We start from the raw sequence: 14749 nt of genomic DNA, 5'->3' as shown, positions 1-14749 counted from the left end.
TCCTAAAGGATATAAAATAATGCCTACTGAGTCTTACTGGAATATAATCCACTGCGTTTTTATAGTCTCTTGTGCAAGCTTATAATAAAAATTCAATATGTAGACCACTAGATGGCATTTTGCATGTACAGCGCAATGGTCTTTTTGTCAGTTGGCAAAAAAGAGACTCACTATTTGAAATCCGCTATCATCAGATATGATCATGATATGACTCTACAGGTTGACTTCACAAAAAGAGAAAACACTACAAAGAAACCTTTACATGACTTTATATCAAAAGTATTTTACCTCTTTAAATACTTCAAAAGCATCCATAAAGCTTATTTTATTATTTTATATAAAGGTTGCTTACAGAGTTACCTGATCTGTTTCGTTGCTTCTGCTTATTCTCATTTGGTGCAATGTAAAAAGTAGGTTGTGTGTTGTACACATGACTTGTTTGTTGTACTAGAACTTTCTTTAATGCTTATGTTTACAATATCAACATTATAATCAACATTAGAACCCTTTCTGTCGTTTTATTTCACATGTAAAATTATATGTGCTGGCAAGATTCAAACTTAAGAAGATGAATAGTGTCAAGTCTCCCCCACTTGGAATGATATCAAAAACAGAGTTATGAGCCCACTATTATTCCAAAAGATCATCTTGCCTTATGATTGCTGGCATTTGTGTGTCCAGCATTTTATATTACTGTAACAAACAAAGATGCACTATGATCCGACTATCTTTGATCAGTTCACAATTGTCAGCAAAAATACGTCAATTTTCTTTGATCTTTATAAAAACATATAACCCATCTTCATAAATAAAAAGCCTTTATTACTATGTGTGTACATATCTCTTTATTTTATAGCCACAAAGTACGCCTTTGTTGGGGAGGGGGGCCTGGACACACAAGAGGCATTTATGAAATCACTGATTTCCAAAGCCGTGTAAACAAATACAGACTTCCCTCCTTTCTTTTTCTAAAAGACTGTACACTTCTTATTACCCGTTTGAATTAAAAAAAAAGATGATTTCTCCTCAGAGAACAAAAGAGATTTTTTATCCGCCTATCCGATGGAAACAAGAAACAACCCCAACATACATTAAAATGGAGCAATTGGTAATCAGATCTACAATGATGCCGGGTCATGTGGACCATGTCGATACTTCATACATGTCGTATGTTTGTGTAACTAGCGTCTTTTAGTCGCTTTAAGAGAAAGGAAATGATATTAAGAAGAGATTTAAAGGTATTATTAATTTATTGTATATAAGTACTATATATATTTATAAAGCTTTAAAGAGCAAAGAACGCAAGGCCAACGGAGATCAATGTGACACCAATTGCGGGAACCAAGCCGGTAGCACTATTAGGAGAGGGTGTGGATGATGGAGCTGTGGATGCAGCAGCACTAGATGAAGCAGCACTGACGACAGATGAAACAGCCGAAGATTGAGCTGATACAATACTACTGGCAGCAGAGCTGAATGAAGAAATAACAGATGAAGTAGCTGCAGAGACGGCAGAGCTTGGGGCAGTTGTAGCACTGGTTGTAACCGAGGCAACTGCAGATGTAACAGCAGAAGGAACGCGAGATGTAGTGGTAGCAGAAGATTCAGTAATGCTGTTGGCACCGGGACGACTAGAAGGTGTCAAGGGTCCAATGGGACCTGATAATGTAGCAGATGCAGTAGTAGCAGCACCAGTAGTAGCAGTAGCATCGGCGGATTCGCTTACACCTGGCCAACCACCAATACAGTTTTGATAACAGGTAGTGTCGCCACGGCAACTATCGATACAGCTATTGGTGTTTTGAACTAGTGTGAAATATGAATATGATTTCTCTTTATCCAACCGCGCGTTGTGAATACTTACCACACTCTGACAAACAGTCAGTATCATTTGGATCACAGCTACATGAGGCAGCAGCAACAGATTGTAAACCAAAGGCAAGAACGGCTAAGCTGAGAACTGAGATTTTCATGGTATATGTATGTAATAGTTTATGAGAAAGAAAGACGTTTATTATTTTATAGTAGATCCTATTTATATAAAAGGTAGAGGAGTTCTAGAAAAGCTTCTAAAATAGTGGTTTCATTCGGAGTTACACCTTCCAAATCTAAAAACGTAAACAAGACCGAATACAGGACTTTAACAACAACGGCAACACTTCAACATAATCACCCTCCCCTTCTTTTTTTAATGCAAGCAGTATATCCCCCCCTTCTTTGTAATAAGCGTTTTCTTTATTCTATTAACAATAAAAGAGAGCGAATTTAGTAACAATGAATTAAACACTTGTTGGAGGTACAATTTGATAAAAATAGTCTAGTAAAGAAGTCATCACCCTTATTTGTATCATTATGATTATGCTCTCAAAAAGAAATGATGTACACTTTGTGTAAAGAGTCAGTGTTCATTATTCTGCATGTAACAATATTTTTAGAACAAGTATATTTCATTGCTGTTTACTTTTTGACATCAAGAGTCTTGCGTTAAAATGGTCAATGAATTTGTTTATATTTAAGTAATAGCCTTTTCTTTATATAGAAAGAGGGATATCGTTAAAGGATATAGTTTTTAAAAAAGAGAGATGGGTATGTTTTGTTGCAGGCAGCCAAGCTATTCTTTGGTGGGATCGCCATTCCTTCTTCTCTTTCTCTTGCTTCCTTCAGTAGTAAGACTAGGAAGAATTATCTTGTACTGCTCAAGATCAATATTGACATCCACTGGCTGTTGTTTGACAGGCCAGTTGGTGCTCTTCATCATTAACTTATCTGATAGACTGCCTTTAGAATTGACAATTCATTGCAAATAGCATTAGCCTCTTTAGGTAAATCAACCGTCTTTGTGTGATTGATGCGGCACACATAACTGGTGGGCAAATCACATAGGATCATCGTGAACTTTGTGTCTATAGGTAAAAGATAAAAATATTAGCAACAAAAGGCACAAAGCATATGTATGATTTTATTTACCAAAGAGCAAAAAGCCGACAAAAGTCGATTCACGTAGTGCATCCGGTGATTTTTTGTGCAGAGCACACATCATTTCCTTCAAAACTTTGGACATTTTGAAGCCACCGTCAAACAACTCTTTCGTCTGATCATTCTTTCGACAACATTCACAACATCTGTACTCTAAAAGTTGACGAAAAAAGATTAAGCCAAGCTTTCTACCACATAACTTTCGTCTCATTGTCAATGCCGGCCAAAGTCCTATCAGTGTTCATGCTAGCTAATGAGGACCTGCTTACTTTTTCAACTCTAAAATACATTGTACAAAAAAATCAATATGATCGTGAATAAATTCAGGTTACAAGCATACTGCACTCTCTACATTTGATTTTTGAGTCGTTAAAAGCAGAGTCAATAAATCTCTATACTCTAGGTTTTGCTATTTGCACAGTATTTGCATAATATATGGCGTAAGTGATTCAAATTGCATAACAAACAGCATATATGTTGTAGTTAATTTATAAGTACTCCATCTTGTAAAAGATTGTTTGAATACTGACCACAAAACGCGTTATTCTCATAGATGCGCCATACCCAATTCTCATTGGCCGTGATAAATTCATGCAGTAAAAAATTACACCTCTCCCAAAAAGATGAGATTTTTGACCATTTCAGCTTCGGTCACCTTTGCCTTGTCAGGTACCTTGGCTGCTGATGTACAGTGCTCCATCGTAGCTCTCTCCCTTTCCAACATCTTCTCAGGTACTGCTCCCTTTGGCTCTACCTATCAAGATGTCATCACAGTCGGGCAAAACAAGATACCAGAAACCACAACTCGTAAGCTGACTGATAACATCACTTCTACTGAAAACGAATTCTTCAGCCGTAGTCAAAAAGAAAGAAAGAAAGAAAGTTTTATAAAATGATGCTATTTTTAATGATGAGTTCTCAGCATGATAAAGAGATTACTACAGACTCATCGGCACATACTTTTCTTATGCTTCAGTGAAGTACATAGTATTGTATAGACGTGGTTTGTCTAGTGCTTTTTGTTGTTAAAACTGAATTGCTTACGTCACATATTGCGCTAATGCTAAGGCTTCCTCTAGACACAATCAAACAAACACTTTATTAAAGAAAATAAAAGATCACTATGGGCGTACTGACACCACTATAACTTCATTCCGCCCGGACCAGATCAAAAAAGTACATGGAATCTAAAAACTCTTTTGAGAACAAAGGGAAAAAAGGAGCGAAAGAAGCGAAGAAAACCGTGTAAGAAGGGAACAGAACAAGGATTAGGCTGGCAAATGTTGAGAGGAAAGAGGAGGAGGCGGAAGCCAATGGACTTTCTCCAGATACACTATTTCCAGAAAGAGATGTCGCGCTGACTTGTTGCTTTTTCGTGTAAATTGTATCATAGATGCAATTTTACTTTCTGAAAAACTCTTGATGTCAAAAAGTAAACAGCAATGAAATATACTTGTTCTAAAAATATTGTTACATGCAGAATAATGAACACTGACTCTTTACACAAAGTGTACATCATTTCTTTTTGAGAGCATAATCATAATGATACAAATAAGGGTGATGACTTCTTTACTAGACTATTTTTATCAAATTGTACCTCCAACAAGTGTTTAATTCATTGTTACTAAATTCGCTCTCTTTTATTGTTAATAGAATAAAGAAAACGCTTATTACAAAGAAGGGGGGGATATACTGCTTGCATTAAAAAAAGAAGGGGAGGGTGATTATGTTGAAGCGTTGTTATTATCGTCAACCTGTTATTCAAGCATTTAAACTTCAGAATGACCTAAACTTCTTTTAAAACTAAACTTACCTCATTCTTATATCCAAATTTTTGTCGTAATCTAAGTAATCTTAACTTTATATCAGCAGCGTCATCTATATACACTCATAAGAAAATCTATACATAGAAAAAAAGCATCATTTCACATACCTGCAACAAAACTACTGGGTCTAGGATTTTCATTGATAGTCGTTCTGATCTGTGTCTGTTGCTGCTCAAATGAGTATCGATGCTGATCTTCGCTTGCTACGCTAGCTGCCATCGTCATACCAGCATTCATAGCAGTCATTGTCGATGGAGTCGCAGTAAAGGGTTGTACGTTTGTAGCTGTTGCCGTGCTTATATTCGTCGGTGATGGAGATGAGGCTGCAGTGACTGTGGCTACTGGTGTTGCTGGCATGGGAGTAGCAGTAGTAGTAGTCGTGGTAGGTACCATGGGTATCGTAGAAGCAGCAAGCATTTCATTATCCTCTGCAGCTAAATTACTAAGTCCTCTGCGGATATAACTTTGGAAATACGTTCCTGTCTGACTAAGATATGTATTCACTTTGGATTGCGCAGCTGGATAAGCCTTTTGAAATTCGTATAGTTCAATAATACCCTAAACATTCACATTAGTCAAGTTATTTTTATTATCCATTTCACTACTTACCTGCTTTGTTTGATCGCGAGTTCCGATCTTGGCAAATATTCTTTGTAGTGCATTGTGCATCTCGAGTTCATTCAGAGTATTACTTGATGTGTCATGGGGTGGATGCTCGTCAACTTGCATAGGCTGTATATGGTTATTGACAGCAGGGTTGTGATGACTCGGGTTGTTATCAATATGCATACTGTTGCCATTGTCTCCTTCGCTAGATCGGTGAGATGCTATCGATGGTGATCGAGCCATTGTACTTGATTTAAGCGATATAATAGATGATGGCCTACTTAACGAAGAGGTACGTGAATGTGTCATAAACTCAGACTGCTGTGATTGCTGCATCTGCATCTGCATCTGCATCTGCTGTTGTTGTTGTAGTTGAGACGTAGGCGACTGCTGCATCTGCCGTTGTGTCATACTACCATCCTTCTTTCGACAGCCTTCAAGCATATGATGCAGGTAGGGGTATACGCTACTTGATTGAGGATTTTCAATCAGTGTTAAATGCTGAAATACCGAATCGCCTAAACTTGTCACTAATTGAAGTAGTAATGTCTTTACTGTTCGAAGAGGTATCTCGCCTAGTGGAACATTTTCAGCTGCTCTGCGCTTCCATTCGGTTGGAGGTGTCATGATAAAAAAGCGATTAATTTCATACAAGAGTTCGTCAGGGTTAAGTTGGTTGGCCTGGAGGGAAGATCGAATGGTCTTGGCCAGCTTCCAGAGACATTTCATGATGAGCTCGGTATACTTTGTTTCTTTAGCAGCAGGCGAATCACCTGGACGGAGCCCAGAAGAGCAATTGGACAAGATGGATAAAAGCGCACTTGGAATGGATCAGTCTTGTGGTCATGTTACTCAATGACAAATTCACTTACCTAAATGTGACATTTCGGTTGCTGTTTTCAAGTATCTTTACCATTGCGACATTCAGTGCCTTTGAGAGTTGAGGTCCAGATTCCAGAGCAAGCATTTTTTGATCGAGTAAACGGTGTGCTAACTCTTGTAATAGGTGATACAATGCATCGTGGGAGACAGCACTAGCAAGTTCACGGTTTGAAAATAACAGGACTAGAGCACTCACCAGATGCTTGCAAAGACGTGTAGAGGTTGGTTGTCTAGGATCGATCGAGGAAAAGACAAGCTTGACTTGTAAGGTAATTGCATTGATCAAAGGCTCAATATCTGGCAGGATCACATCGGGGCTTTGTGTAATAAACTTGTCAAAATGTTTTAGAGCTTCAATACTAGCCTGGGGATCTCCGCTCGTGATCTGAGCAATTAGATAGGCTACAACATCTTCTCGGCTATTGCTGTTTAACGTGGGCTGTTGCTGTTGTTGCTGTTGTTGTTGTAACATTGATGGAGACTGGAACTGCTGTTGCTGTTGATAGGATCGGACCTGACGTGGTTCATATTGATACTCGTAGGCTTCTTCAGGGATCCTTTGGCCATAGTCATCAATGACATCTTCCATTGGCTCGGGTTCAGACATACTTTGCGGCGCATGGTGAGAAATGCGTTGTGGAGCGACAAGGCCACGGGGCTTTCCTATTTGCGATCGGCCGCCGAGTCGGGGAAGTTTATTTAATGAAGGCAGTTGTTCCTCAGGCTCCATAAACTCAGCTTCGTGGCGAGAAGGCTCCATGGACCGTCTAGCGATCTCCTTCTTTGCTCGGAGCTGTTTATTGGCTATCATCGGTGGCAAAGGTTCTGGTTCAGGAGCTGTGGCGACTGTTTGAGATACGGGGCGCGGAGAAGGAAGACCAAGCTTTTTCTTTACTGTCTTTGTGCGACTTGCACTAGAACTACCAAGTCTGTGATCATCTGACGGAGTCTCGGAACGACGTTCCATCTGTGACGATCCGCCTTTGGAGGATGCAGGAGCTGGACCCCTTGCAGATTCAATCAATGGCATTACCGTTTGACGTTGCGAGGCCTTGAGTTCGCTAGCCTTACGACAGACCGCATCGTATCCGACAAGGGAGACAAGGTGTGGAAGAAAAGTCTGAGCTGCCTTTCGAACATCGGCATTACGATCTTGCAGACAAGAAAACAGTGGGCTGATGAGCGAAGTCCAATCGCCGTTAGCTGCATTGGTATCATCTGGAACAGCTGTATTTAACCATGTCAGTAAATCCTTGCGTAAGGCTGGTGACTCATTTGCTAAGCTAGCTCCAAACACACCAGCCATTTGTTCCAAACCACATGCTTTTCTAAACTGTTCTAATGTCGCCACACCAGCTGCACGAACATTTGGCTTGTTATCAGAAAGAACAGCAGCGACAGGTGCAGCAAATGTCTTCAAGTGCTTTTCAAAAAGTTTGTCCATAGCTACAGCCAATGCGCCAGTAATTTCAACTGCTTGTATTTGCAAATTTTTGTTGGTATCGTTCAGTCGCTGCTTCAGAACACCTGGGAATTCGGTACCAAGCGATGACTTGATAGAGTTATGAGCACCATTAATAATACCCTGTACCTTATCAAGAGCTTCCTTGCGGACCTTCCAATTTGCATCGCCTAGTTCTGCAACGACCTTATTGAGATGTCCTGAAATGTCTACCGGACCTTCCGCCTCCTCCGAGAAATTATATTCCGTTTCCTCAGGGGCACTGGCTGCTGGCTGCTTCGCTCCTTTTTTATTGGCTGCTGAGGCTGCTGGGGCTGCTGCGGGTTTGGGTTTAGATGATAGAGCAGGTTTCTTGGCACTTGCAGCACCAGCTAAACGAGCTGGAGGCTTTCGTTTGGGCGGAGCTGTCTTGGACGCTGTCTTTTTAGCTGGAGGTGCTGCGGCAGGTTTTTTGGGAGGAGGAGCCGCGGGCTTTTTTGGAGCCTTGGCCTTGACTGTGACCTTTTCGTAAAACTCCTTGATCTTACCCATCTTGATGTCGTCCAATCCATCTGTGAAGGCCAGCATCGGTTTTTCACCAAGCAACTTCATCATTGTACCTAAACCCTCTGCGCCCGCTTCACGGGCATTGGCATCTGCATCGTCCAGCAGCTTCTTGAACATGTCTCCAAATGCCTTAATTTCTGGTTTACCGGGCATTTCTTTAACTTCTCTCAGTCGCCTTGATACAAGTTTGAAGCATTCTGATCGTACTTGGGCGTTTTTGTGTTTGGAAGCTGCTGTAATATCTTCAACCAATTCAGACATGGGTACAGTGGCAAAGATGGAGTTGAGGGCGTTTGCTAGCTGTTCTAAAGTCGCTGGTTTCCTTTCCTTCAGCTTCTCAACAATGACGGGTGCAACCACTGGTTTGTATTTTCCAAAATCTGTTCGTAAACCTTGAGCGATGTTTTCTATACAGTTTGCTGCCACACCGACGAGTAGTGCGTTGGCATCATTGATACGCTATCTCAATGGTTTGCAAAGTTTCCATGCAAAAGACAGATATATTTTCTTACCTTTGCTAAAGCAGCTATAAGTTCCGAATAATCTTTATCCAAGATCTTTGGTGTCTTGGCCTGTTCCAGTAACGCATCCAATGCTTCTCTTCTTTCCTGCCATTTTTTTGAAACCTTGATGATAAAGAAAGGGAGTTAGTGTACGATAGATAAATGCAATAGAAATACTTTACGAGTAATTCATAGAAATTACCAGGTAATTTTGCCGTAATGTCTACAGGATCAGCGAGATCATAAGGATCCATGTCTTGATCCATATCAACATCCTCGTTTTGATCCACTAAATAAAGATGTTTAATACATATCTTTATATACAATAATCACAATTTACTCTGCTCTCCTGATTCTTCCTGTTCCTCTTCTTGTTCCTGTTCTTCCTGCATAGCCTGCTCCGCACGAATCAAACGTTCAGGGGTTGGTTTCTCAGCGGGTAATTTCTGAAACGCTTCCTCTAGTTCTTTGAGTTGAACGGGTTTTAAATCCGATAAACTAGTCATCATTGCCTGGCCAATCCATCGATAGATCTCTACTGTGAGTGAAAAGGTTTCTGCTCTCACATTTTTGTCAGTGTGTCCAAATAATTTTGGTAATAGCTTCAAGATTGGCTTTGGATTTACTTTCTTGGCCCCAAATTGTCTATTTTAAAATAAATACATGTTGAAAAATAAAGATTGTAACGTGTACCTGACAAGTTCTTTTAGAGTGAACACGGTATGAGTCACCAGCTTGGGCTGCTTTACTGTAGTTCCAGGCACGATATATTCCTAATTCAAAAGTGAATAAAACTGCTAAAAGACGCATGTTTTTGTAAAGAAACTTACAATGACACTATCTGGTTGATCAATTTCTGCATAAAGTAAGACGATATCTGTTGCTTTTTGTCTTGTGCCTGCTCTGGCTGCACCAAAGCATTTTTCAACAAGACTTGGAATAACTTGTTCACGAGTACTAAATAAATGCATAAGACAAAAATATATAAAGTGTATGCTGTAATTACGATGAAGCATTAGGGGCGTTGCTGACGTATTCAATTACAGCAGCTAAGGCAGATTCTTGAACTATAGCGTTTGCATCAGTCACCATTTTCTTCAAATAAGATTGATAGGTGTAAAAGTCAGAGTCTTCCATTGTTTTACGAAAGAGTTCAGTTAATTCCTCATAAGCTGACAGACGAGCTTTCCATGACTAATGAAATGTCAATGGAATATTATTAATGTATTTTATCTCTCTTATTTACTTTATGTTGTAATTTATCTATTGTTGATAAAGAGGAAAAGTCTTCCTCTGCCGTTTGTCCATCCATGTATTATTATTATTATTATTTTATATGCAGAAATACAGTGAAAGAAAAAAAAAGACCAAGAAAAAAAATTATAAAGAAAGCTACTAGAGATCCGCTATCGGACATTGAACTCAATTGCGCGCCTTTTTTTTTCTTTTAGAGGTACACGCGTAATAGATAAAAGAAAGAAAGAAATAAATAAAGAAACAAGGGGGTGTGATTGTTGTAAGAATGAGAATGTGACTTGAGATAAAATAATTATAAAAAGTTGTCAGTGATATGAATATGATCAAGTTGACAACAAATAGGATATAAAGGAATTGAGAAAGAGTCTTGAGATAAAATATGTTTTGAAGGGGGGAGAATAGTAAAAGGGGAGATGTGTTGAAAGGAGGCTCATGCTATTGTCTCATGGATTGGCACGAGCTTATAATTTAAACAATGAAAAGGTTATAAAAATACCCAAGTTTATTGGATAATAATACAAGACAAAGAAAATATTTTTAATATAAATAACCTTTCTTTACTCTTTATTGTTCTCTCTCTCTCTTTTTCTTTCTTTTTCTTTTATATTTTTTATATATGCAAATATGAATATAAGTGAACTATTGCTACCTATAGAAACCAACACTAATACTAGTATCACTCTTAATACTACTACTACTACTACTACTGAACCTATTGTTACTACCAATGGTGAACCGATTCAAGATAATGATCTAATGATAATGTGGGAGAAGTTACTATTAAATGCTGGATTTAAAATGAAAACTTGCAATGAACGTAATACACTAACAGACAACTTATTGACGCCTATGATCAAATCAAGATTTATAAAGCAAGATATACCAATTCATATCAAAATCATAGGTAGACACCTAAATGGTTCATTCAGATGTCACATTGGTACTAGTAAAGCGTCTCGACCGATTCGATCCACTGAATTGAATCAGCAAATGCGGCTTTTAGCTGTCTTCTTTCGTACAGAAAATGCAAAGAGTCAATTAATTTCACCGGAATTTATATTCTTTCCTACATGGTTACTACATTTATTTCGCTATACCCAACATGGTTCAACACCTGGTAGGACAGATGTTCGATTCCTAGAGAACGCAAGTATGGCCAAGGAGGACCATATCTATCGTCTGAATCACGTACTCAATACCCTCTTCCGTTTCAACCTTCGAGACATTCAGAATTCAAACAAGTTGATGAACGTTATCGAACTCGCCAACTATTTATTTGATACCGCTGGATTGGATTACCTTGATCTACCTCGTCCCATCTTCTCTGTTGAAAGAAGTCAATATGTTCAATCATCCCCTCAACCCATTCTCTACGCCACCTTATTACTATTATTGCATACCCCACGACCTGCTAAATTTAAACCCATGTGTTTGAATTGCAATACCAAGTTTGCATCAAGACGTCGCTTATGTGTCGCCTGTTACCGATACCAACTCAAACATGGTGAATCTAGACCGCTTCGGTTGATTGTTGCCAATCGTCCTGGTCCTAAGTTGCTTGAAAAAGTAAATCAAGAGGATACAAAACTACTGCCTATGGTATTTTATGCTCCATCAAGTCATAAAAGTAATGATGCTTCCCGCAACTTGAAAAAATCGTGTGCCAACTGCGGTGTGCGTGAAACTCATCAATGGTATCGCAACTTGTGTGGTCATGGTCACTGGTGTGAAACCTGTAAGAGCTATTACCTTCGCCATAACAAGATTCGTCCTCCCGAGTTGTTTATCAAGGCAGCCAAGCGTAAGGTCGACGTACGATCCTTGGTCAGTTGGACCAATTGGTCATGGGATGATGTTCCTCTTGAATCTGTTCAAGCAGAACTTAATACGATGATCAGTCCAATTCAGAGTCCTTCAAACAGTAGCATGTCCTCTACTTCTCAACCCACAACCCCTCAATCAGAGCATCCCTCCAGTGATTTATTTTTTAAAAGAAGATCATCTGCATTTTATCTTTGCCAATAGTTTCAACATGGATTATATACATTATGCTTTACTTTATATATATTCTTTATGGTTTTGTATATGCTTTATGTCATTATTGCTTTAAATTTCTTTGTATGTTTTTGTTATTTACTGCCCAATTGGAATAAAAATATAAACTTGCCATTGACTTGATTATATGAACATGTCTATTACAAGCTTGTGCAAAAGAATTTTTTTCTTTCTTTTTATCATTTCAGGGTGAAATATGATGGACTCAAATGTATAGCAAAGGGGAGCATATGTCTATCGTAACAAAAGAAGGGGTGTTTGAATGGAATGAAATTATTTTTTGTATATTTCTATTAAAAAGTAGACCCTTAATGATTCTCTTTATTGGGTATTTGCATATTGCCCCCCCCCCTCTCTCTCTCTCTCTCTTTCGTCTTCTTTTCATCCTCCTTAATCAGATATATCATTGTCTTTGTTTATCCCTTTTTAATTAACATGAAAAAAGGTATTTATATCACTCGCTTTTTTATTATTAACATGATATTTATCTTTTTCTTTTATAATGAAATTCACTATTTACATCTTGCTTGCTCTTGTCTCTTTGATTGCTTCTACTTTGGCTGCTTGTGATTGTGATGCGGCAGATCAGCCTTGTTTGGATAAATGCGGTAATTGAAATCAGTAAAAAAAAAATTCACCATTCATTGTATGCATAGTTACTACTGCCAATGGTTGTGTCGTTCAATGTCAAAAACAAAATGCTGGTGATGCATGTGAACAAGCTTGCTTTGCTGCTCATTGGTAAAGCAAATATATATACCTCTGAATTTACTAATATATGAATTATAGGCCATCGATGGTAACTAGCTTAAGCGATGCAACAGCAACAGCATCTGCTTCTTCTGGTGTTCTTCCTTCTGTTATGTCTACCTCACTAGGTAACCATTTAAACATTGTCAAATTCAATGTCAGCTCATGTCCTTCTCTTTCTATAGCAACCACGGCTTCTTCTCTCATTAAACCTTCAATGACAGCATCCATGGCAGCTACTGCTACTTCTAGACCTTCTAGTGAAGCTAATGTGAACAATACAAGCGATTCTCATAAACTTATCATGAGTTGGACTACTCTTCTGGCAGCTTCTTTAATTGCATCCTGGTTATCTTAAATAATAATAAAAACCTGTATGCACAATTCTCATTAATAAACTGGTAAAATAAATGTCCGTTTTGAGTACCTAGGAGAGGAGATTTAACATGGCAACCATTCACAGTTGGCAGAATAGAATTAAAGTTATGTAACCTTTTGTGCCTTCCGCCCTTCTTTTTTTTTTAAAAAAAAAAAAAGAGGCAAACAAAATAGTAAAAGAGTGTAAAAGAAGAAGGGAAAAGCGAGGATGTGCAAGTGGGAATGATCTCTTTCACATATTTTTGTTGTGGTTTTAAATTGGCTCTGTCTTTTTTTATTGTTATTCCCCGCAAAATACACTTCCAATGTTCTCACCCCCACCACTTACAACGACTGGCAGCAGTCACTACGCCATATATACAATGAGTCAATGTCTATATCCACACACACACCATCCTTTAAATCAATATTCATTTTGAAACAAGAGAATCTTTAAGACGATCTAAAAGCCAAAAAGGAACTAAAAAAGATACAATTTGACTTCAGAATTGACCAAGTACGACATTGAAAGGAGGGGAAGGAAAGGGAAAATAAATTCACGTGTGAATTCTAATTATTAACAACGTTCTCTTCTTGTCTGTAACTTTTTTCCCTTTTCTCTTTCTCTCTTTCAAGCATATATATATTCTTTCCCTTTTTCTTTTATTGAACATTTTGACAAACACGTCATGGAGAATTTTTCACAACGAGATTGGAATTCACAAACACCATTTCCTTCTTTTATGAACCAACAAAATAATAACAATAACAATAATAATAATAATATGGCAGCCATTTATGTAAGCAATATACCACCTATCCTATCTTCTCTACCGCAACAACAACAACAACAACAACAAGTAGATGAAAATGGACAGCCGATCAAAATAAGAAAGAAGCCCGGTAGAAAACCCAATCCAGCATCACCTGCGCTTCGTAAGGCACAGAACAGAGCGGCACAAAGGGCGTTTCGTGAACGAAAGGAAAAGCATTTACGCGATTTGGAAGGCACGATTCGACAGTTACGAGAGCAGCGAAATAGTGCCCTTAAGGAACTACATCAGACCAAGAGCAAGATGGACGCCTATCGTGCAGAGAATTGGTATCTCAAGGGCGTCGTACTTACACTTCAATTTGTTTGCTTACATCATCATATTCATATACCCCCTCACTCACCTTACCTAACAGAGGAAGCACTGAGTGAAATGGCAAAGACACAGCCTCACGCGATAGAGGCCTATGTAAATGCATATACAAAAAATAACGTCAACCTCAAACCGACGATGGCTGCTCATTTTGCCAATGTGCCCAAGGGTGATTCACCTGAACAGCAGCATGCTGAATATCAATCAACAGTAGATGATGATGAAGAAGAGAACGAACAAGACGAATATGATGTAAAAGTAGAGGATGACGAGAGTATGCATGATTGGATGCGTGACGATTCAAAAGATGAACGAGAGAATACGAAGAAACGAGATCCTTCCAGTCTAAGCGCCATCCAGCACATCCGTCTTCAACTTCGTGTA

General features: G+C 38.7%; 5 protein-coding genes across 5 annotated transcripts; 3 read left to right on the top strand and 2 right to left on the bottom strand.

Annotated features, from left to right (window-relative positions):
• Positions 1-1285: 1285 nt before the first annotated feature.
• On the bottom strand, positions 1286-1973 carry RHIMIDRAFT_251920 (uncharacterized protein; the record flags this gene model as incomplete). Its single annotated transcript, XM_023610900.1, has 2 exons — positions 1286-1806; positions 1865-1973. The coding sequence occupies 2 exons, from the start codon at positions 1971-1973 to the stop codon at positions 1286-1288; spliced, it is 630 nt and encodes a 209-aa protein (XP_023465839.1).
• Positions 1974-4509: 2536 nt separating this feature from the next.
• RHIMIDRAFT_313639 (ARM repeat-containing protein) lies at positions 4510-10196 on the bottom strand. Its single transcript, XM_023614877.1, has 12 exons — positions 10048-10196; positions 9808-9995; positions 9632-9758; positions 9495-9574; positions 9142-9446; positions 8984-9090; positions 8811-8924; positions 6281-8757; positions 5412-6228; positions 4910-5360; positions 4790-4854; positions 4510-4730 (listed from the first exon to the last, which is right to left on the bottom strand). The coding sequence occupies exons 1-12, from the start codon at positions 10111-10113 to the stop codon at positions 4701-4703; spliced, it is 4827 nt and encodes a 1608-aa protein (XP_023465838.1). The 5' UTR covers positions 10114-10196; the 3' UTR covers positions 4510-4700.
• Positions 10197-10682: 486 nt separating this feature from the next.
• RHIMIDRAFT_237944 (uncharacterized protein) lies at positions 10683-12083 on the top strand (the record flags this gene model as incomplete). The annotated part of the gene is made up of 1 exon (XM_023608854.1): positions 10683-12083. The coding sequence occupies one exon, from the start codon at positions 10683-10685 to the stop codon at positions 12081-12083; it is 1401 nt and encodes a 466-aa protein (XP_023465837.1).
• Positions 12084-12560: 477 nt separating this feature from the next.
• Positions 12561-13380, top strand: RHIMIDRAFT_284103 (uncharacterized protein). The gene is made up of 4 exons (XM_023613170.1): positions 12561-12721; positions 12770-12854; positions 12903-12991; positions 13049-13380. The coding sequence occupies exons 1-4, from the start codon at positions 12616-12618 to the stop codon at positions 13219-13221; spliced, it is 453 nt and encodes a 150-aa protein (XP_023465836.1). The 5' UTR covers positions 12561-12615; the 3' UTR covers positions 13222-13380.
• A 775-nt stretch (positions 13381-14155) lies between these two features.
• Positions 14156-14332, top strand: RHIMIDRAFT_192864 (uncharacterized protein; the record flags this gene model as incomplete). The annotated part of the gene is made up of 1 exon (XM_023605982.1): positions 14156-14332. A coding segment is annotated over one exon (177 nt), but the record flags the coding sequence as incomplete, so codon positions are not given.
• Positions 14333-14749: the final 417 nt, after the last annotated feature.

This window comes from Rhizopus microsporus, assembly GCF_002708625.1.
Source record: "Rhizopus microsporus ATCC 52813 unplaced genomic scaffold scaffold_9, whole genome shotgun sequence".
In the NCBI taxonomy this organism is placed as follows: domain Eukaryota; kingdom Fungi; phylum Mucoromycota; class Mucoromycetes; order Mucorales; family Rhizopodaceae; genus Rhizopus; species Rhizopus microsporus.
Note: the sequence above shows the minus strand (reverse complement) of the source record. Positions and strands in the feature narration are given on the sequence as shown.